This window comes from Bubalus kerabau, chromosome 6 (genome assembly GCF_029407905.1).
Source record: "Bubalus kerabau isolate K-KA32 ecotype Philippines breed swamp buffalo chromosome 6, PCC_UOA_SB_1v2, whole genome shotgun sequence".
NCBI lineage: Eukaryota > Metazoa > Chordata > Mammalia > Artiodactyla > Bovidae > Bubalus > Bubalus kerabau.
Window position 1 is genome coordinate 80,998,719 of NC_073629.1, and position 21,410 is coordinate 81,020,128.

General features: G+C 38.7%; 2 protein-coding genes and 1 pseudogene across 7 annotated transcripts in view; 2 read left to right on the forward strand and 1 right to left on the reverse strand.

Moving 5' to 3' along the window:
* JAK1 (Janus kinase 1) overlaps positions 1-1,607 on the forward strand; it is a 135,534-nt gene extending 133,927 nt beyond the window's left edge. For all 5 annotated transcript variants that reach the window (XM_055585583.1, XM_055585581.1, XM_055585584.1 and 2 more), the window contains one exon: positions 192-1,607. In XM_055585583.1, coding sequence (XP_055441558.1) covers positions 192-302 — 111 coding nt within the window. In that variant the 3' untranslated portion in view covers positions 303-1,607. The remainder of the gene's footprint in view (positions 1-191) is intronic.
* A 370-nt stretch (positions 1,608-1,977) lies between these two features.
* Positions 1,978-21,410, reverse strand: part of RAVER2 (ribonucleoprotein, PTB binding 2) — a 136,616-nt gene continuing 117,183 nt past the window's right edge. For both annotated transcript variants that reach the window (XM_055585588.1, XM_055585587.1), the window contains exon 12: positions 1,978-3,821. In XM_055585588.1, the coding sequence (XP_055441563.1) occupies positions 3,675-3,821 (147 nt within the window). In that variant the 3' untranslated portion in view covers positions 1,978-3,674. The remainder of the gene's footprint in view (positions 3,822-21,410) is intronic.
* LOC129655826 (mitochondrial fission factor-like) lies at positions 15,319-15,977 on the forward strand (annotated as a pseudogene).

Consider the following 21,410-nt stretch of genomic DNA (forward strand, 5'->3'; position numbering starts at 1 on the left):
ATCTAATACTTACTTACTTACAGATGTGCCACATTTTCTATATTTTAAGTTATTCAAATACTCTTGTTTTATAGTAGGATTTAAGGAAACTCATTCACATTTTCAAAATTATGTTCTTGATGTTTCTATACTTAAAAAAAAAAAAAAAAGCTCCTAAACGTTTTTTACTGTTTTTTTTTTTTTTTAAATAGGTTTATCAACATATGCGAAAGTGTTGGGAATTTCAACCATCTAATCGGACAACCTTTCAGAACCTTATTGAAGGATTTGAAGCACTTCTAAGAAGCATGAGTAACATTTAAATTCTAATGTGTATCAAGTCCTCCTACCCCCAACCAGTACCCAAGCCATTTACAAAAATTGTTACTGGAAAAAGTTTGTATTCTGTCTAAAAAGATACCAGGGTACGTATCCATATATAAGGCACATATTAAGCATATTACACATGCTTAATATGTGTAAGTACTTCCTCTTTAAATCTGATACCTGTAACATAGTGACAACCAAAATGTTAGAAAGCACTTAAGCACTCCTCCTTTTGGAAAGAATATATCACTGTTTGGTTAGTTTACCATCACAGTTGAGTACCAGAATGGGATTTCTCAAAATAAGAGGAGCTGACCAAAGTAGTCTCAAGATGATTGTTTTTTCTTAGCTGCCAGTTGATATGAAATATTTTTCTGGCACATAAAGATAAGGATTGATGAATTTAGCCAATACTCTAATATGCCCTCAAACTTCAATATCTATACCATGATAGATGAAACATTCTTGAAATATAGATACCAGTTAGTATACTATTGTCTCTATACAAAGATGAGTGTATTCCTGTCAACAGTAGGACATCAACTTTGAGTTGTTTTTGCAGTGGCTTAGCTCCTGTCTCCTTGGGTGACCAGTGGTACCCATTTTTGAGAAGACTGGTCATACATACCCAGAGGGGCAGCTGTGGAATAGATACTTTGCTGCATGACGTTAATTCTTGAGAACTAAACCTGTGCCAGTGCTTCCCTAAACAGTATACCCTTTAATCAGAACCGAGGCCAACAACCTGGATACATGCTTTTCAGAAATGTCAGTGTATATCCTTTTGTAACTCGACCACTTTGGGGCAAGCTGTTCCAGCATTGGTTCTGGATGCTGAGCGCATATATACCATGTACATTGCACTGTTCTTAGAGTGTTTCAGTACTTACCATCCATCTACAAGAGTCGATCACTATTTTGACCATCACCCTATTGTGCAAAACTTGAAAGACCCAGCCAGAAGACTATGGAGTTCAGGATCCACTAGGCGGTTTTCAGTTTGCTTGGAGACTGCTGGGTAATCAAAATGTCAAATCTGATTCAATGTGAACTATAGATCTTTTTTTGACCAAGAGTCTGCAAAACTTTTTGTTGATGCTGTCTATTATTTGTTTGATATCATTATTTTTCCCCCTTGATCCTGAAAAGAGAATTGTGTATTGATTCAATGGCAGCAATAAACTGGCCATTTATAAATCTGTTCAATAACCCTGCATCACAAATGTCTCTGTCTGTATCAAACCTGTGGCCACTCTCTATGCACTTTGTTTACTCTTTATACAAATAAATATATGGACCCTTCACATGCATATGCCTTTTAATATTAAGAGTTCATTTTCAAAGCATTACAAACAATTTGTTTACATAGAAAAATAACAGTATGGACTGGTGGGGAGAGCATGGGTAATAGTCCTTATACTAACACCACTTGAGTCATGTGTCATATCTCTTATGTCCCAGTGGGGCACAGGCCAGTATGGATAGCAGACCCACACCTGTTAACTCAAAGTACCTTTTAGTTCTTTCAACCTCTTTCTGCTTTTATTTCTAAAATTTCCATCTTCGTCTTCTACTGTCATAGAGTTATGACAAAGCACTGAAGAGGCTTAATGCAACAGGAAAACAAGAAGTGCAGAGCATGGGGAACCCATTTTTCATCTGCTGAGTCAGAATTGAGTGATGCCCATCCTGATTTGGTTATTTATAGGTAGTATACTTACTGGAAATTATCTTAGTTTAACTTTCTAGCTGTCATTTGCCAGAAGAAGTTAATATAAGCAATACATTACAAATCATATATACCAGTTTTAAACTTCTAAAACAGGAGTGATACCCTCTATTATAAAGTCCCTCAAATACAAGATACTTAAAGATCTGATTTCAAAAAGACTAGGATCACTGAGACCCCCTAAATTCTACATCATCAATTAGTGTTTCATAACAAAGAACAAACTTAGACATTCTGGATAGCAAAAGGGTTTCTCATGCATTTTGAATACCAAGGTCTTCAGGAAATGGTGATGTCAAAAGTTATGTGCAGTAAACACAGTTCTTTCGAAAGGAAGCTGGATAAAACTGGGTTAAACACCTGGATAATTTTTCAGCCTAACACACTGCAACTGAATAAGAAACAAAGCAGAGAGTGAGGTATAGCTTATTATCTAAGAATGGTTATAAATACTGTTACCTCATAAGACCCCTTTAGAAATGGCAGAATTGACTGCTTTACTGTGGAAATAGGGCATTTGATGACCAAAACGTGTAAATTAATCATCACTATTCTACGAAACAAGACTTAGAAACCTATGGTTATTGCCACTTACTTACAAATCTGTTGCAAAATTTAAGTCTTTTTGTAGGTGTAAAATAAAAGGATTAGGGAATGAATGGTATTAGATCAGGAGTCTGTGAACTTTATAAAGGGCCAGATAGTAAATATTTTACGCTTTGCAGCTACTCAGCTCTGCCACTGTAGCACAGAAATTAGCCATAGATGATATGTAAGTGAATAAGCATGGTTGTGTTTGAATAAAATTTTATGTATGGACACTGAAATATGAATTTCAAGTCATACTTTTTTTTCCTCCAAACATTTAAAAATGTAAACATCATTCTTAGCTTGCAGGCAGTACAAAAACAGGTGGAGGACTGAATTTGACCACAGGGAGTAGTTTGCCAACCCCTGAAATTATTACTAGATCACCAAAGCTACTTAAAAAAATACCTTTTCCCCCCCACAAGAGGTATTAGTGGTAAATAATATACTAAGCGTAAAGCATCGGTAGTGGTGTATACCTTGGATGTCACCTCTGTGTTTTGAGTTTTACAGCGCATGACTGGTATTGGGGGGTGATTATGAAGTTTTCATGTAGAGTATAACATTACCAGTCACTGCATTTTGTACTTGCACTCTAATTCTAGTAAAAGTTCTAAAAATTTGTGAATGAGATTACTTCCAGATCAAGTAAATTGAAATGCACACTGGCTTATCAGAAATGTATTCTAAGGCTTGGGAAACCAAGAATGTTTCCCATTTTATTGCTTCACACTTCTATATATGGTGTCAAAATTATTCCCAGTCCTAAACAAGGAATATTGGAATATATGTTAATTTCCCCAATGGACTAAGTTAATAGCACATTGATTAAGATGTGTCTAATTCTAGTGGAATATGTCCTCAACTGATGTCTCTTATTGCTACTTACTTTTTTTACTTGGCAATTCTGCCTGCTGCACAACACAGTTCGTTCTGGGAAGTTATAAACCCGTAATTTAAAGGATATGGCTAGTCTGAATGTAGTTAAGGCAGCGATGAACAGCAGAGATACTGCAAAGAACCTTATGAGTTTATAAGGAGAGAACTTAACTCAGTACACTCTCTTCTTTTTTAAGTAGGTTTCCATGTAATGTGCTCCTGTGCCCTGAGAATGCTGGTCAACAAATTCCACTGAACCACCTTCTGGGGCAGAGACGAGATATGATGAGCCTCGCTTTTCATTTCTTAAAGATGAGACCTATTAGAAAAAGAAACCAGAACTAATGCTAAAATCTAAAGTAAAATTGGTTGATTCATTAAAGATATTTATAAGAAAAGCAATTCTACTTGTGATTTGGTATAAAAACAGAATAGCAGGATAAATAACAAAGTTGTAAAAAAACTATACAAAAGTTTCTATATCAAAGTCACGTGAGGAACTTTTGAAAAATACAAAGCAGCTTCTTAATGCCCTCTTTCCCCGACTCCCCACATTTTCGGGAAAGAAAAAGTGACACTGTAGTTGCTTCCGCTGTTCGTATGTAGAATCAGAATACCATATTCCTCTGAGGAAGGAGCGTGGCTAAGGAATTGAACTGCATATCAAATTAGATGTGAAGTTCATCTAGTAGCAAAAGACGTGGCAAGAGAATAAACTAGTAGGTGCAAAAATGAGCAAATGATGTCAACAAAATAGCACAATGAAACATTCCAGAGAACAGTAGGAACTCCAACTTTAGTCTACAAAATAATCACCTGGAAAGCCTGTTAAAATGCAGATTTCTGAGTTCTATCTCAGATATTCTAATCCAGAAGTGTTCATGATAAGAGGGGCCAAAATGTTCCTCACAAGTAGTCACAGTAATCGATATGATAAATCTGATTATGTTTCACAACTCATGACCACCTAATTCCTCCCAGTTGTAGCTTGGATATTCCTTAGTAAGTTTGTCACACATAGTATTTAATATACAAGAATGTAGAAATCAGTATGGTACTGGCACAAAAACAAATATAGACCAGTGGAACAAGATAGAAGCCCAGAGGTAAACCCACACACTTAGGGGTACCTTATCGTTGATAAAGGAGGCTTGAATAAACACTGGAGAAAAGACAATTTCTACAGTAACTGGTGGTAGGAAAACTGGACAACTGGGTGTAAAAAGAATAAAATTACAACACTTCCTAACACCATACACAAAGATAAACTCAAAATGGATTAAAGACCTAAATGTCAGTCCAGAAACTATAAAGCTCCTAAAGGAAAACATACGCAGAACACTCTGACATAAATCACAGCAAGATCCTCTAGAGTAATGGAAATAAACAAATGGGACCCAATTAAAATCTAAAGCTTTTGCACAGCAAAGGAAACAATAAACAAGGTGAAAAGACAACCCTCAGAATGGGAGAAAATAATTGCAAATGAAACTGACAAAGGATTAATCACAAGCAGCTCATGCAGCTCAATACCAGAAAACAAACAACCCAATTAAAAAGTAGGCAGAAGACCTTAATAGGCATTTCTCCAAAGAAGGCATACAGAAAGCCAACAAACATGAAAAGATGCTCAACATTGCTCTTTATTAGAGAAATGCAAATCAAAACCACAAGAGGTATCACCTCAAACTGGTCAGAATGGCCATCATCAAAAAAGCTACAAACAATAAATGCTGGAGAGGGTGTGGAGAAAAGGGAACCCTCCTACACTGTTGATGGAAATGTAAATTGGTACAGCCACCATGGAGAACAGTGCAGAGATTCCTTAAAGAACTAAGAATAAAATTACCATATGACCCAACAATCCCACTACTGGGCATATTACCCTTAGGAAACCATAACTGAAAAAGACACAAGTACCCCAGTGTTCACTGCAGCACTGTTTACAATAGCCAGGACACAGAAGCAACCCAGATGTCCATCACCAGATGAATGGATAAAGACGCCGTGGTACATATATACAAGGGAATATTAGCCATAAAAAGGAACACATTTGAGTCAGTTCTAATGAGACTGGATGAACCTAGAGCCTATTATACAGAGGGAAGTCAGAAAGAGAAAATATTGTATACTAACACATATATATGGAATCTAGATAGACGGTACTGATGAACCTATTTGCAGGGCAGCAACGGAGACACAGAACAGACTTATGGACGCAGCGGGGGAAGGAGACGGACGAATTGAGAGAGTAGCATTACTGTGTGTAGAATAGCCAGCCAGTGGGGATTTTGCTGTGTGACAAGAGGAGTGCAACCCAGTGCTCTGTGACAGCCTAGAAGGGTGGGATGCGGGGGGAGGTGGGGGCGGTTCAAGAGAGGGGAGACATAGACACCTATGGCTGATTCATGTTGCTGTATGGCAGAGGCCAACACAATATTGTAAAGCAATTATTCTCCAATTAAAAACATTTTAAAAAAGAATGTAGAAATGACTCATAAGGAAGGCGTCTAGAAGTGCAGAAGAGCCTTCTCACATTACAATTAAAATTAACAATAATGGCCATAATTTTTAAAACCAGATTCAACTTCAAAGGGGACAGACAAGGAGTCTGTCTACCCTTGTAGATAAAGCCATTCTCAATCACCCATGGTAATTCATCCAAGGTAAAGATGATCAAGGAGGCTCTAGAGCGCCTCTCCTCCCATGGATATGCCAGATGCACACACATGTAGAACAGTTCCTTCTAAAAAAGATCCAGAAGCTAGCTGAGCAGCTCTTACATATTAAACAAATGAGAAAATACCAAAATAGTAGGAAAGGCTGAGATACACTCTCATGATACATCCCAACCCTGGCACAGCACTGCATCAGGAGAGAACTCCCAATTCTTAGCTTCTCCCTGAGCACTGAAGCATTCAGACTCCACCTCTAGTACTCTTAACTCTGAAGACTCCCACTTGAGGCACAGGTTCCCCAAAATCCTTAGCCCTGGAAGCCAACAGGGCATGTGTATGAGATCCACAAAGCTATAGAAAATAAACATTGGTGATGGTCACAGCTCACTGTGACCCGACCCTCAGGGCCAGGTGCAGAGGGAGCAGGTAAAAGAGTCCATCTCCCCATCTCCCCCTGTAAAAGGCTTATCCATATGCTTCAAAAGCTGCTGCCTAAGACCTAGCTCCTAATCTAGCAGGTGCTGGGGGCAGCTGCAGTCTTCCCCAGAGACGGGGGAAGTTGAAGGACACCTCTCCCATCTCCTTCCAGCCCACTCCAATCACTAGTCTCTCCCTGGAAGGAGTTTTTACACTGCGCCCCAACTTTTATGCCTGATACCCAAGGAGCTGTCCTGAGCCATCGGGCTTTGAAAGCCAGTGGGGCTTGCATTTGTGAATTCTACAGGATTATAGCAAACAGAAATACAATTCTAGGGCTTAGGCATCCTAACCCCTAGTGACTGTACGCCTGTGCTCAGCACAAAGGGAACAGGTTAAAAAAAAAAGCCTATTTCCTTTTCTCCCTGCACAGGGCTTAACTGCATGCTCTCAGCTGTGGCCTCAGGGTCCAGGGTCTAATCAGCCTGCATCTAGGTGCAAACTGTAGTCCCCACCTTTGGATATACAAGTCTTAGCATATCCTCTAAATAAGCCACTAAAAGCAAAGAAGTAGGCTCAAAGAAAATAGTCACAAAAGGTTGAAAGCCAATTAAGAGCTCAGGCTGGGCTGAGCAACAGGGTTCATCTCCTACAAGAGACCATTCATTCAAGACTGGAAGAGGTGGCTGTTTTGTATAATGCATAGAGACAATAAAAAAGAAACAAAGGTAATGTTCCAGATGTGCCATGATAAATACCCAGAACAGATCTAATGAACGAAGTGACTTACCTGAGAGTTCAAAATAATGGTTGTAAAAATGCTCACTGAGGTCAAAAGATCAATGCATGAACAAAGAATTGCAACAAAGATAGAAAATATTAAAAACTGCTAAATAGAAATCACAAAATTTATGAATATAACAAATGCAAAATGAAAATGAGACATCACCTCACACATGTTAGAACAGTTATCATAAAAAATTGGACCAAGCAATTCCACTCCCTGGGTTGGGATTAAACAAAAACACAAATTTAAAAAGTTATATACACCCCAATGTTCGTATTAGCATTACTAGAGTGCCAAAGAATGCTCAAACTACCACACAATTGCACTCATCTCACACGCTAGCAAAGTAATGCTCAAAATTCTCCAAGCCAGGCTTCAACAATACGTGAACCGTGAACTTCCAGATATTCAAGCTGGTTTTAGAAAAGGCAGAGGAACCAGAGGTCAAATTGCCGACATCCACTGGATCATGGAAAAAGCAAGAGAGTTCCAGAAAAACATCTATTTCTGCTTTATTGACTATGCCAAAGCCTTTGACTGTGTGGATCACGATAAACTGTGGAAAATTCTGAAAGAGATAGGAATACCAGACCACCTGACCTGCCTCTTGAGAAACCTGTATGCAGGTCAGGAAGCAACAGTTAGAACTGGACATGGAACAACAGACTGGCTCCAAATAGGAAAAGGAGTATGCCAAGGCTGTATATTGTCACCCTGCTTATTTAACTTATATGCAGAGTACATCATGAAAAATGCTGGGCTGGATGAAGCACAAGCTGGAATCAAGATTGCTGGGAAAATATCAATAACCTCAGATATACAGATGACACCCTTATGGCAGAAAGTGAAGAAGAACTAAAGAGCCTCTTGATAAAAGTGAAAGAGGAGAGTGAAAAAGTTGGCTTAAAGCTCAACATTCAAAAAACGAAGATCATGGCATCTAGTCTTATCACTTTGTGGCAAATAGATGGGGAAACAGTGGAAACAGTGGCTGACTTTATCATTTTGGGCTCCAAAATCACTGCAGATGATGACTGCAGCCATGAAATTAAAAGATGCTTACTCCTTGGAAGGAAAGTTATGACCAATCTGGGTAGCATATTAAAAAGCAGAGACATTACTTTGTCAACAAAGGTCCATCTAGTCAAAGCTATGGTTTTTCCAGTAGGCATGTATGGATGTGAGAGTTGGACTAGAGTGGACTAGAGTGGACTCAGAGTGGACTAAGAAAGCTGAGTGCCAAAGAATTGATGCTTTTGAATTGTGGTTTTGGAGAAGACTCTTGAGAGTCCCTTGGACTGTAAGGAGATCTAACCAGTCCATCCTAAAGGAAATCAGTCCTGAATATTCATTGGAAGGACTGATGTTGAAGCTGAAACTCCAATACTTTGGCCATCTGATGCAAAGAGCTGACTCACTTGAAAAGACCCTGATGCTGGGAAAGATTGAAGGTGGGAGGAGAAGGGGACAACAGAGGATGAGATGATTGGATGGCATCACCGACTCAATGGACATGAGTTTGAGTGGACTCCGGAAGTTGGTGATGGACAAGGAGGCCTAGGGTGCAGCAGTCCATGGGACAGCAAAGAGTCAGACATGACTGAGTGACTGAACTTAACTAGGAGTCAAGACATGGAAGTAACTCAAAACTCAAGTGCCCATCAAGAGATGATTGGATTAAGGAGATGTGTTTTCTACATATCTCTATCTATCCTCTTCCCTGGTGGCTCAGTGGTAAAGAATCTGCCTGCTAATGCAGGAGATGTGGATTCAATCCCCAGGCTGGGAAGAACCCTGGAGAAGGAAATGGCAACCCACACCAGTATTCTTTTTTTTTTTTTTTTTTTTTAATTTTATTTTATTTTTAAACTTTACATAATTGTATTAGTTTTGCCAAATATCAAAATGAATCCGCCACAGGTATACATGTGTTCCCCATCCTGAACCCTCCTCCCTCCTCCCTCCCCATTCCATCCCTCTGGGTCGTCCCAGTGCACCAGCCCCAAGCATCCAGTATCGTGCATCGAACCTGGACTGGCAACTCGTTTCATACATGATATTTTACATGTTTCAATGCCATTCTCCCAAATCTTCCCACCCTCTCCCTCTCTCACAGAGTCCCTAAGACTGTTCTATACATCAGTGTCTCTTTTGCTGTCTCGTACACAGGGTTATTGTTACCATCTTTCTAAATTCCATATATATGCATTAGTATACTGTATTGCACACCAGTATTCTTGCCTGGGCAATCCCATGGACAGAGGGGCCTAATGGGCTAAAGTCTATGAGGTTGCAAAGAGTTGGATATGACTTGGTGACTAAAAAACCAACAAAATCTACCTATATATAAACACACACATATAGGTATGTATGTGTGTATGTATATGTATATACAATGTATATATACTATATGTATGCTTAACCATAAAAAAGAATAAAATACTGCTATTTGCAGCAATGTGAATGGACCTAGGAAATATTATGGATACTGAAATAAGTCAGAGAAAGACAAATACTGTACTATATAATATCACATATAAATAGAATCTAAAAAAAAATACAAATGAATGTATATGCAAAATAGAAATAGACTAACAGATATAGCAAATAAACTATGGTTACCAAAGGGGAGATGGAAGGGAAGAGGGACAAATTAGGGGTATGAGATTAGCAAACTAATATATACAAAACAGATAAGCAACAAGGATATAATGTATAGCAAAGGGAATTATAGTGATTTGTCTTATAATAATCTGTACGAGTATAATCTGCAAAAATACTGAATCACAATGTGATACACCTGAAGCTAAATACTGTAAATCAACTCTTCTTCAATAAACAGTTTTTAAACTTTAAATGTAAATGGATTAAATTGTCTGATCAAAAGACAAAGTGCCTGAATGGATAAAAATCAAAGCCAAACTATATGTTGACTAAGAGTCTCACCCAGCTTAAAGGACACACACGGACTGCAAAGTGAAGGGATGTAAAAGCATATGCTTTGCAAATGAAAACAGAAAACAAAGGTAGCTGTACTTATACTAAACAAAATAAACTTCAACCTAAAAAATGTAACGAGACAAAAAGGTCATTATAAAAGAGAAGCCAGTTAATCAAAAGGATGTAACAGTTGTAAATATGAGCCCCAAACAAGAGTACTTAAATATATATAAAGCAAATAACAATTGTGTAGGGAGAAAAAGAGCAGTGTAATATCAGGGAACTTAAATACTTCACTTTCAAAAACAGATCATTTAGCCAGAAAAATCAGCAAGAAAACATTGGACTTACACTACATGTTAGACAAGATGAACCTGAAAGTCATAACTTTCCGTCTGAACAAGAATCAAATGCACACTTTTCTCAGGCTCACACAGAACATTCTTCAGGATAGATCATATGTTAGGCCACATGTCTTAATAAATTTAAAACGACTGAAATCCTATCTGGCATCTTTTTCAAACATGATTGTATGAAACTAGAAATCAATTGTAAGAAGAAAATTGCAGAGTTCACAAATATGTTGACATTAAACAACATACTCCTGAACAACCACTGGATCAAAGAAGAAATAAAAAAATACTTTGAGACAAATGAAAATGGAAACAAAACATAGCAAAACTTACAAGATATAGCAAAAGCAGTTCTAAAAGGGAAGTTTATAGTGATAAACACTTACATGAACAAAGAACATCTTGAACAACTATCTTTATATCTTGAGGAATTAGAGAGGAACAAACTAAGTTCCACTGGAGGAGGAAATGGCAACCCATTCCAGTATTCTTGCCTGAAAAATTCCAGGACAGAAAAGCCTGGCAGGCTATATATATAGTCCATAGGGTTGCAAAGGGTGGACTGAGCCCAGTCCCACCAAAGTAAGCTCCAAGCTAGGCAAGAGGAAGGAAGTAACAAGGAGTGGAAATAAATGAAATAGAGATGAAAAAGACAACAGAAAAGATTAATGAAACTAAGAGCTGTTTTTAAAAAAAGATTAACTAGACAAACTTTTAATCAGACTTACTAAGAAAAAGAGAACTTATATTAAGACATAAATGAAAAAGGAGATATTACAACTGATACCACAAAAATACAAAAGATCATAAAGACCACTACGAATTTCTTACATGCCAGCAAGTTGGATAACTTAGAAGAAATGGACTAATTCCTAGAAACAACTTACCAAGACTGGATCATGAGGAAACAGGAAAACAGAATAAATTACTAATAAGGAAACTGAACCAGTAATCGGAAATCTCCCAGCAAAAAAAAAAAAAGTTCAGGGACAGACAGTTTCACTGGTGAATTCCACAAAACATTTAAAGACTAATTCCATCTCAATCTCTTCCAAAAAAACAGAAAAGGAAATAACACTTTCACATTATTTTTACAAGGTCAGCTTTACCTTATCAAAGGCAGACAAAGACAGTACAAAGAAAAAAACTACAGGCCTATATTCCTGATGAACAGTTACAAAAATCCTCATAAAGTATTAGCAAATTGAATTCAACAATAGGTTAAAAGGATCAAATTGGATTTATTCCAGTGGTACATGGATGGTTCATGTCAATAAAATAAAACATGACATATACCACATTCACAAAATAAAGGATAAAGATCATATCATCATCTCAATAGATGCAGAAAGACCATTTGACAAAATTCAACATCCATTTGTGATTTAAAAACTCAGCAAACTGGGTATTGAGGGACTGCACGTCAACATAATAAAGGCCATGTACGTCAAACCCACAGATAGCGACCTACGCAATGGTGAAATGCTGAAGGCTTTCCTCCAAGACAAGGATACCACCGTCACCAATTTTATTCAACACAGTACTGGAAGCCCTAGCCAGAGCAATTAGACAAGAAATAGGAATAAAAGGCATTCAAATTAGAAACGAAGAAGTAAAACTATCACTGTTAGCAGATGATATATTGTATTTAGAAAACACTAAAGAATCTACAAAAAAACTGTTAGACATATTGGGTTGGCCAAAAAGTTTGTTGTTTCTTCTGTAATATCTTAAGGAAAACCCCAGTGAACTTTTTTGATCAGCTCAACAATAAACAGACTTCCAAAGAATAGCACGGAGAGGTAAGAAAGCCTTCCTCGGTAATCAGTTGAAAGAAATAGAGAAAACAATAGAATGGGAAAAGACTAGAGATCTCTTCAAGAAAATCAGAGATACCAAGGGAACATTTCATGCAAAGATGGGCTCGATAAAGGACAGAAATGGTCTGGACTTAACAGAAACAGAAGATATTAAGAAGAGGTGGAAAGAATACACAGAAGAACTGTACAAAAAAGATTGTTATGACCCAGATAATCACGATGGTGTGATCACCCACCTAGAGCCAGACCCTGGAGTGTGAAGTCAAGTGGGCCTTACAAAGCATCACTACAAACATAGCTAGTGGAGGTGATGGAATTCCAGCTGAGCTGTTTCAAATGCTGAAAGATGATGCTGTTAAAGTGCTGCACACAGTATGCCAGCAAATTTGGAAAACTCAGCAGTGGCCACAGGACTGGGAAAGGTCAGTTTTCATTCCAATCCCAAAGAAAGGCAATGCCAAAGAATGTACAAACTACTGCACAATTGCACTCATCTCACACGCTAGTAAAGTAATGTTCAAAATTCTCCAAGCCAGGGTTCAACAGTATGTGAACTGTGAATTTCCAGATGTTCAAGCTGGATTTAGAAAAGGCAGAGGAACCAGAGATCAAATTGCCAACATCTGCTGGATCATTGAGAAAGCAAGGGAATTCCTGAAAAACATCTACTTCTGCTTCATTGACTTTGCCAAAGCCTTTGACTGTGTGGATCACAACAACTGGAAAATTCTTCAAGAGATGGGAATACTAGACCACCTTACCTTGCTTCCTGAGAAATCTGTATGCAGGTCAGGAAGCAACAATTAGAACTGGACATGGAACAACAGACTGGTTCCAAATAGGGAAAGGAGCATGTCAAGGTTGTATACTGTCATACTGCTTATTTAATTTATATGCAGAGTGTATCATACAAAATGCTGGGCTGGATGAAGCACAAGCTGGAATCAAGATTGCCAGAAGAAATATCAATAACTTCAGGTATGTAGATGACACCACCCTTATGGCAGAAAGTGAAGAACTAAAGAGCCTCTTGATGAAAGTGAAAGAGGAGAGTGAAAAAGCTGGCTTAAAACTCAACATTCAGAAAACTAAGATCATGGCATCCAGTCCCATCACTTCATGGCAAATAGATAGGGAAACAATGGAAACAGTGACAGACTTTTTTGGGGGGCTCCAAAATCACTGCAGATGGTGACTGCAGCCATGAAATTAAAAGACACTTGCTCCTTGGAAGAAAAGTTATGACCAACCTAGACAAAGCAGAGACATTACTTTGCCAACAAAGGTCCATCTAGTCAAAGCTATGGTTTTTCCAGTAGGCATGTATGGATGTGAGAGTTGAACTATAAAGAAAGCTGAGTGCCAAAAATTGATGCTTTTGAACAGTGGTATTGGAAAAGACTCTTGAGAGTCCCTCGGACTGCATGGAGGTCTAACCAGTCCATCCTAAAGGAAATCAGTTCTGAATATTCTTTGGAAGGACTGATGGTGAAGTTGAAACTCCAATACCTTGGCTACCTGATGTGAAGAACTGACTCATTGGAAAAGACCCTGATGCTGAGAAAGACTGAAGATGGGAGGAAAAGGGGACAACAGAGGATGAGATGGTTGGATGGCATCACTGACTTGATCAACATGAGTTTGAGCAAGCTTCGGGTGTTCGTGATAGACAGGGAAGCCTGGCATGCTACAGTCCATGGGGTCACAAACAGTCAGACACGACTAAACGACTGAACTGAATAATAAACAATTTCAATAAAGTTGTAGAGTACAAAATCAATATAAAAAATCAATTTCTTCTCTATACACTAACAATGAACTACCCAAAAAACAAATTAAGACTACTTAGGAATAAATTTTACCAAGGTGAGAAATTGTACACTGAAAATGTAGGAAAGATGACACAAATGAATGGAAAGATATTCTGTGTTCATGGACTGGAGGTATTATTATTATTAAAATGTCCATACTGACCAACCTAGACAGCATATTAAAAAGCAGAGACATTACTTTGTCAACAAAGGTCCATCTAGTCAAGGCTATGGGTTTTCCAGTAGTCATGTATGGATGTGAGAGTTGGACTATAAAGAAAGCTGAGTGCTGAAGAATTGATGCTTTTGAACTGTGGTGTTGGAGAAGACTCTTGAGAGTCCCTTGGACTGCAAGGAAATCCAACCAGTCCATCCTAAAGGAGATCAGTCTTGGGTGTTCATTGGAAGTACTGATGTTGAAGCTGAAACTCCAGTACTTTGGCCACCTGATGCAAAGAGCTGACTCATTGGAAAAGACCCTGATGCTGGGAAAGATTGAGGACAGGAGGAGAAGGGGACAGCAGAGGATGAGATAGTCAGATGGCATCACTGACTCAATGGACATGGGTTTGGGTAGACTCCAGGAGTTGGTGATGGACAGGGAGGCCTGGCGTGCTGTAGTTCATTGGGGTCACAAAGAGCTGGACACGACTGAGCAACTGAACTGAACTAACCCAAAGCAATCTACAGATTCAATGCAATTCCTATGAAAATGCCAAAGGCTTTTTTCATAGAAATAGAAAAAATCTTAAAATTTGGAACCTGGCTCTCTGGCCAGTGATTTGCCTGGGCATCTCCATGCACTGGGCCAGCGGCCTCTGAGACCATCTATAGGAGTGCCCAGGGAGTCAGCAGGTGGTAGCCCTCACCAGGGACCCTCCAGCGGGCCCAGGGGGGACAAAATCCAGCATATGCATATTGAGACAAGTTGAAAGATTTATTATCAGGCACAGAAGCAGATAGTGCCAAAAAGCAAGCAGTAGTTGGTACACATTTAGAGTAGGGCAGCATTTCCTTCTCCCACTGCTGCTCAGATGGCAGATATTAGTCAAATTCAGTATGAAATGGAATACACTGAAGGCATTAGTGAATGAGGGTCCTGGAAAAATTAAAGGTAGCACCACCAAATGCTGACCTGGAACAAGGATTCCAAGAAGGAGTTTCAAATGCTAGTGTGATTCTGCAGTTCCAGAGAGAATTGTAGCCAGAATTCCATTTTCAAGACAAGCAGACCTTGACCTTATACAATCAACTCCCTTTAAGGCTATGGCACTAAAAATACCACATCGTGTGCTTATGCTAAGTGAGAGATCACTAAATTTTCTGGATTTAGAAAGACCTCCTCCAAACTCTCAAAATGAAGAAAGTCATGTAGCTGGCAGCCTAAAAAGAGCGCTCTGTGAGTGGAAAATGCTGTTAGCCAAAATGGCCAGCTGGTCAGAAGTGACTCCACGTATGGCATTTCAAATACGGACGCAACTATTAAAGGAACTTCAGAGGACTGACCGTTGTAGATGCAGCTTCATTAAGATGACAGATAATCAAGCTAAACAGACACTTACAACTTCTAGAAGAGGAGACCAAAGAACGTGCTAAAACAGAAATGGCCATGTACTCAATTACTATAGCATTCTAACTGCTTAATAGCTGGCTCTGGTTTTGCTGCTAGAGGTAACCTCAACTCTCAGAAATATTGTCTCAACAGCTGCAAATATAAAGAATTTTTTATTTGTTTCTGTCTTTGCATTACATGCTGTTTCACAGTCTATGCCCTGAAAATGTTATTTCTCCCAGAGACGAGGGGGGAAGGACTTATATTTGGAGATGTAAAGGTATCTGTCACTTGACCATATTTACTTTTAACCAGTTCTGCCATGACACCTACTTAAAATTCTCACTTTGCCTGAGACGTAAATAGGATCGAGGTTTTTTTTAAGGAATTTTTTTTTTTTTTTTGCCTCATCAGTCTGCACAACTAATTATGAATAGGAGAGAAAGTGTACAGAAAATGAATTTAGAGAAATGTCTGTAAAGAACAGTATGATACAGTCATAAAAACTGACACATAGATCACTGGAACAGAATCAGTTCAGTTCAGTCGCGTCTGACTCTTTGCGACCCCATGAATCACAGCACACCAGGCCTCCCTGTCCATCACCAACTCCCGGAGTTCACTCAGACTCACGTCCATCGAGTCAGTGATGCCATCCAGCCATCTCATCCTCTGTCGTCCCCTTCTCCTCCTGCCCCCAATCCTTCCCAGCATCAGAGTCTTTTCCAAGGAGTCAACTCTTCTCATGAGGTGGCCAAAGTACTGGAGTTTCACCTTTAGCATCATTCCTTCCAAAGAAATCCCAGGGCTGATCTCCTTCAGAATGGACTGGTTGGATCTCCTTGCAGTCCAAGGGACTCTCAAGAGTCTTCTCCAACACCACAGTTCAAAAGCATCAATTCTTCGGCGCTCAGCTTTCTTCACAGTCCAACTCGCACATCCATACATGACCACTGGAAAACCATAGCCTTGACTAGACGGACCTTTGTTGGTAAAGTAATGTCTCTGCTTTTGAATATGCTATCTAGGTTGGTCATAACTTTTCTTCCAAGGAGTAAGCAGAACAGAATAGAGACCCCCAAAATGAACTCATGTTATATGGTCAATTAATTTATGACAAAGGAGTCAAGAATATACAGTTCAGAAAGGATACCTCTTCAATAAAAGGTGTTTGGAAAATTGGATAACCATATGAAAAAGAATGAAACAGGATCACTACTTACAAAATACTGAAAAGTCAACTCAAAATGGATTAAAGACTTGAATGTACAACCTGAAACCATAAAACTCCCATAAGAAAACATAATGGGTAAGAAGCTACTTGCCATTGGTCTTTGCAGTGATGTTTTGTATTTAACAGCAAAAGAAAAGGTAACAAAAGCAAAAATAAATGTGATTACATCCTAAAGTATTCCTAATGTGATTTACTCCTAAGTATTCCTAATCCTTTTACAAACAAAAAGATTCTACACAGCAAAAACAACCATCAACAAAATGAAAATTCGACCTATGAAACAGAAGAATATATTTGTAAACCACATATCTGTTAAGGGACTAATATTCAAAATATTCTTGGAACATACACAATAGCCAAAAAATCCCCAGTTAAAAGTGGGTAAAACATCTAAATAGACATTATTCAATAAACAAATACAGATGGCCAACAGATACATAAAAAGTACTCATTCTCACTAATTGTTATTCATTCACTAAGACGTGTCCAGCTCTTTGCAGCTCCATAGACTGCAGCATACCAGGGTTCCCTGTCCTTCACCCTCTCCTGGTGTTTGCTCAAATTCATGTCCATTGAGTCTGTGATGCCATCTAACCATCTCATTCTCTGTCACTCACTTCTCCTCCTTGCCCTCTTATCACTGGGGACATGCAAACTGAAACCACCTTACACAGGTTAGAAGTCTATTATAAAAAAAGATGAGATAACAAATGCAGGCAAATATGTGGAGAAAAGGTAATTCCTGTACACTGTTGGAATGTAAACTTGTACAGGCACTATAGAAAACAGTGCGGAAATTAAAAATTGAACTACCATTTGATCCAGCAATCCAACTTCTGAACATATTCTGATTTCCTTCGGTAGCAAAATAATTAACTTGAAGTGATATTTGTTCTCTCACATTCATAAAATCATTGTTCAAATAGACATGGTATGGGAAAACCTAAGTGGATGAAGAAAATAAAGAAAATGTGGCATGTGTGTAGTGATTTGCATTTCCCTATGTATATATACATACACTGAAGTAGGAAATGGCAACCAACTCCAGTATTCTTGCCTGGAAAAACCCATGGTCAGAGGAACCTGGTGGGCTATAGTCCATGGGGTCACAAAGAGTTGGACACGACCTAGTGACTGAGCACATGTAGGTACACAGAGTGGAACATTATTTAGCCTTAAAGAAAGAAATCTTGTCATTTGTAACAACATAGATGAACCCAGAAGGCGTTATGCTAAATGAAATATTTTTAAAGAAGTAAGAAAATGAAAGTCAATCTCATGGAAACAGAGTAAAAAAGTGGTTGCCAGTGGCTAGAGAGTGGGGGAAATAGGACAAGGTTAGAAAAACAGCATAAACTTTCAGTTATAAGATGAATAAAGTCTATAAATCTAATTTGTAATATGGTGACTATAGTTGATAACACTGTATTGTACAACTGAAACTTGCTAAGATGGAAAACTTGTATGTTTTCATAAGTAAAGTGAGGTAATGAATGCATTAATTTAGTCAATGAGGAGACTTCTTTCACAATGTACATGTATATCAGATTATCATTTTGCTGTATACTTTCAATGACTTACAATTTTGTCAATTATACTTCAATAAACTTGGATAAAATGAATTTTTTTTTAAAAGAGGCAAGGTAGCTCCCTAGTGGTCCAGTGGTTAAGAATCCTCCTGCCAATGCAGGGAACACATGTTCACTCCTGTCCAATAACATTCCACATGCCTTCAGTTCAATTCAGTTCACTCGCTCAGTTGTGTCCAACTCTGCAACACCATGGACTACAGTAAGCCAGGCTTCCCTGTCCATCAACAATTCCCAGAGCTTGCTCAAACTCACATCCATCAAGTCGGTGATGCCATCCAACCATCCCATTCTCTGTTGTCCCCTTCTCCTCCCGCCTTCAATCTTTCCCAGCATCAGGATCTTTTCAAATGAGTCAGTTCTTCACATCAGGTGGCCAAAGTATTGGAGTTTCAGCTTCAGTATCAGTCCTTCCAATGAACATTCAGGACTGATTTCCTTTAGGGTGGACTGGTTGGATCTCCTTGCAATCCAAGAGACTCTCAAGAGTCTTCTCCAACATCACAGTTCAAAAGTATCAATTCTTCAGCACTCAGCTTTCTTTATAGTCTAGCTCTCACATCCATACATGACTACTAGAAAAACCATAGCTTTGACTAGACAGACTTTTGTTGGCAAAGTGATGTCTCTGCTTTTTAATATGCTGTCTAGGTTGGTCATAGCTTTTCTTCCAAGGAGCAAGCATCTTTTAATTTCAGGGCTGCAGTCACCATCTGCAGTGATTCTGGAGCCCAAGAAAATAAAGTTTGTCACTGTTTCCATTGCTTCCCCATCTATCTGCCATGAAGTGATGGGACCGGATGCCATAATCCTAGTTTTCTGAATGTTGAGCTTTAAGCCAACTTTTTCACTCTCGTCTTTCACTTTCATCAAGAGGCTCTTTAGTTCTTCACTTTCTGCCATAAGGGTGGTGTCACCTGTGTATCTAAGGTTATTGATATTTCTCCCAGCTATCTTGATTCCAGCTTGTGCTTCATCCAACCCAGCATTTTGTATGATGTACTCTGCATATAAGTTAAATAAGCAGGGTGACCTTATACAGATTTGCCATACTCCTTTCCCTATTTGGAACCAGTCTGTTGTTCCATGTCCAGTTCTAACCGTTGCTTCTTGACCTGCATACAGATTTCTCAGGAGGCAGATCAGGTTGTCTGGTATTCCCATCTCTTTCAGAATTTTCCAGTGTGTTGTGATCTACACAGTCAAAGGCTTTGGTGTTGTCAATAAAGCAGAAATAGATGTTTTTCTGGAACTCTCTTGCTTTTTTGATGATCCAGCAGATGTTGGCAATTTGATCTCTGGTTCCTCTGCCTTTTCTAAATCCAGTTTGAACATCTGGAAGTTCATGGTTCACATACTACGCACAGCTAAGCCCATGGGCAACAATTACTAAAGCCTGAGCTCTAGAGCCCATGCTCTCCAACAAGAGAAGCCATCACCACAACGAGAAGGCCACACACCACAATGGACGAGCAACTTCCCCTCACCAAAACTGCACGCATCAATGAAGAGTCTGTGCGTTGCAACGAAGACCCAGTGCAACCAATAAATAAATAAAATTTTTTAAAATTTAAAAAGATGATGGAAGACTGGAAATCAGAAATCCATCTACCTTGGTACTTTATTTTGATGTAGTCTACTCTTGTGACACTCCAGTAAAATCCTTCTTCACACAGGCATTTAAAGGAATGTTTCACAAAGTGAAACAGATTAGCAAAGAATTTGGTTTTAACTCCTGTGTCAAAATTTTTCCAGGTGATAAAGTATATAATATATTTGATGTTTGCTCTGAAATAATGAGAAAGGGAACAGGTGGGAGTAAAGATGAGAGGAGCCTGGCTGTGAGGTGATAAATCATTAAAACTGTGTCAGTGGGTACAAGAAACTCCACCAGTTCCAGTTCACCATGGTGACACACGTGCATCCTGAACTAATCTCCACCCACAGACGCACCGCACCTACAGCTGCACATGGAACAATTTCCTCTGAAAGAAACCAAAAAACGAGGTAAGTTACTCCTAAACATTGAGCAAATGACAAAAAAGACAGACAGACCACACCACAATGGGGAGGAGAGGCTGAGAGACTGTCTCACCATAAACCCCACCCTCAGAGCAGCAACTCATAACTGGGCGGGAATTCACAACCCCGAGCATCCCCCTACGAAGTGAAAGGTTTGAACCCAAGCTGGTACTTCAACTTTTTAAATTTTTTTATTGAAGTATAGTTGACTCAGAGTGTGTTAATTTCTGGTGTACAGCAAAGTGATTCAGTTATTATCATGTGTATGTATGTGTGTGTGCTGTATTTCATATTCTTTTCCATTTGGTTCATTATAAGATATTGAATATAGTTCCCTGTACTATGCAGTATGACCTTGTTGTTTATCCATTTTATAGATTAATATAATCGTTTATATTTGCTAATCCCAAACTCCCAATCATCCCTCCCCCACCCTACCCCCTTCTCCCACCTGGCAACCACAAGTCTTTTCTCTATGTCTATGGGTCTGTTTCTGTTTCATAGATCGATTCATTTGTGTTATATTTTAAATGCCACATATAAGTGATATCATATGATATTTGTCTAACTTACTTCATTTAGTATGATAATCTCTTGGTCCACTCATGCTGATGAAATGGCACTATTTCATTCTTTATTTTATGGCTGAGTAGTATTCTACTGTGTATATATGCACCTCTTCTTTATTTATTCATCTGTTGATAG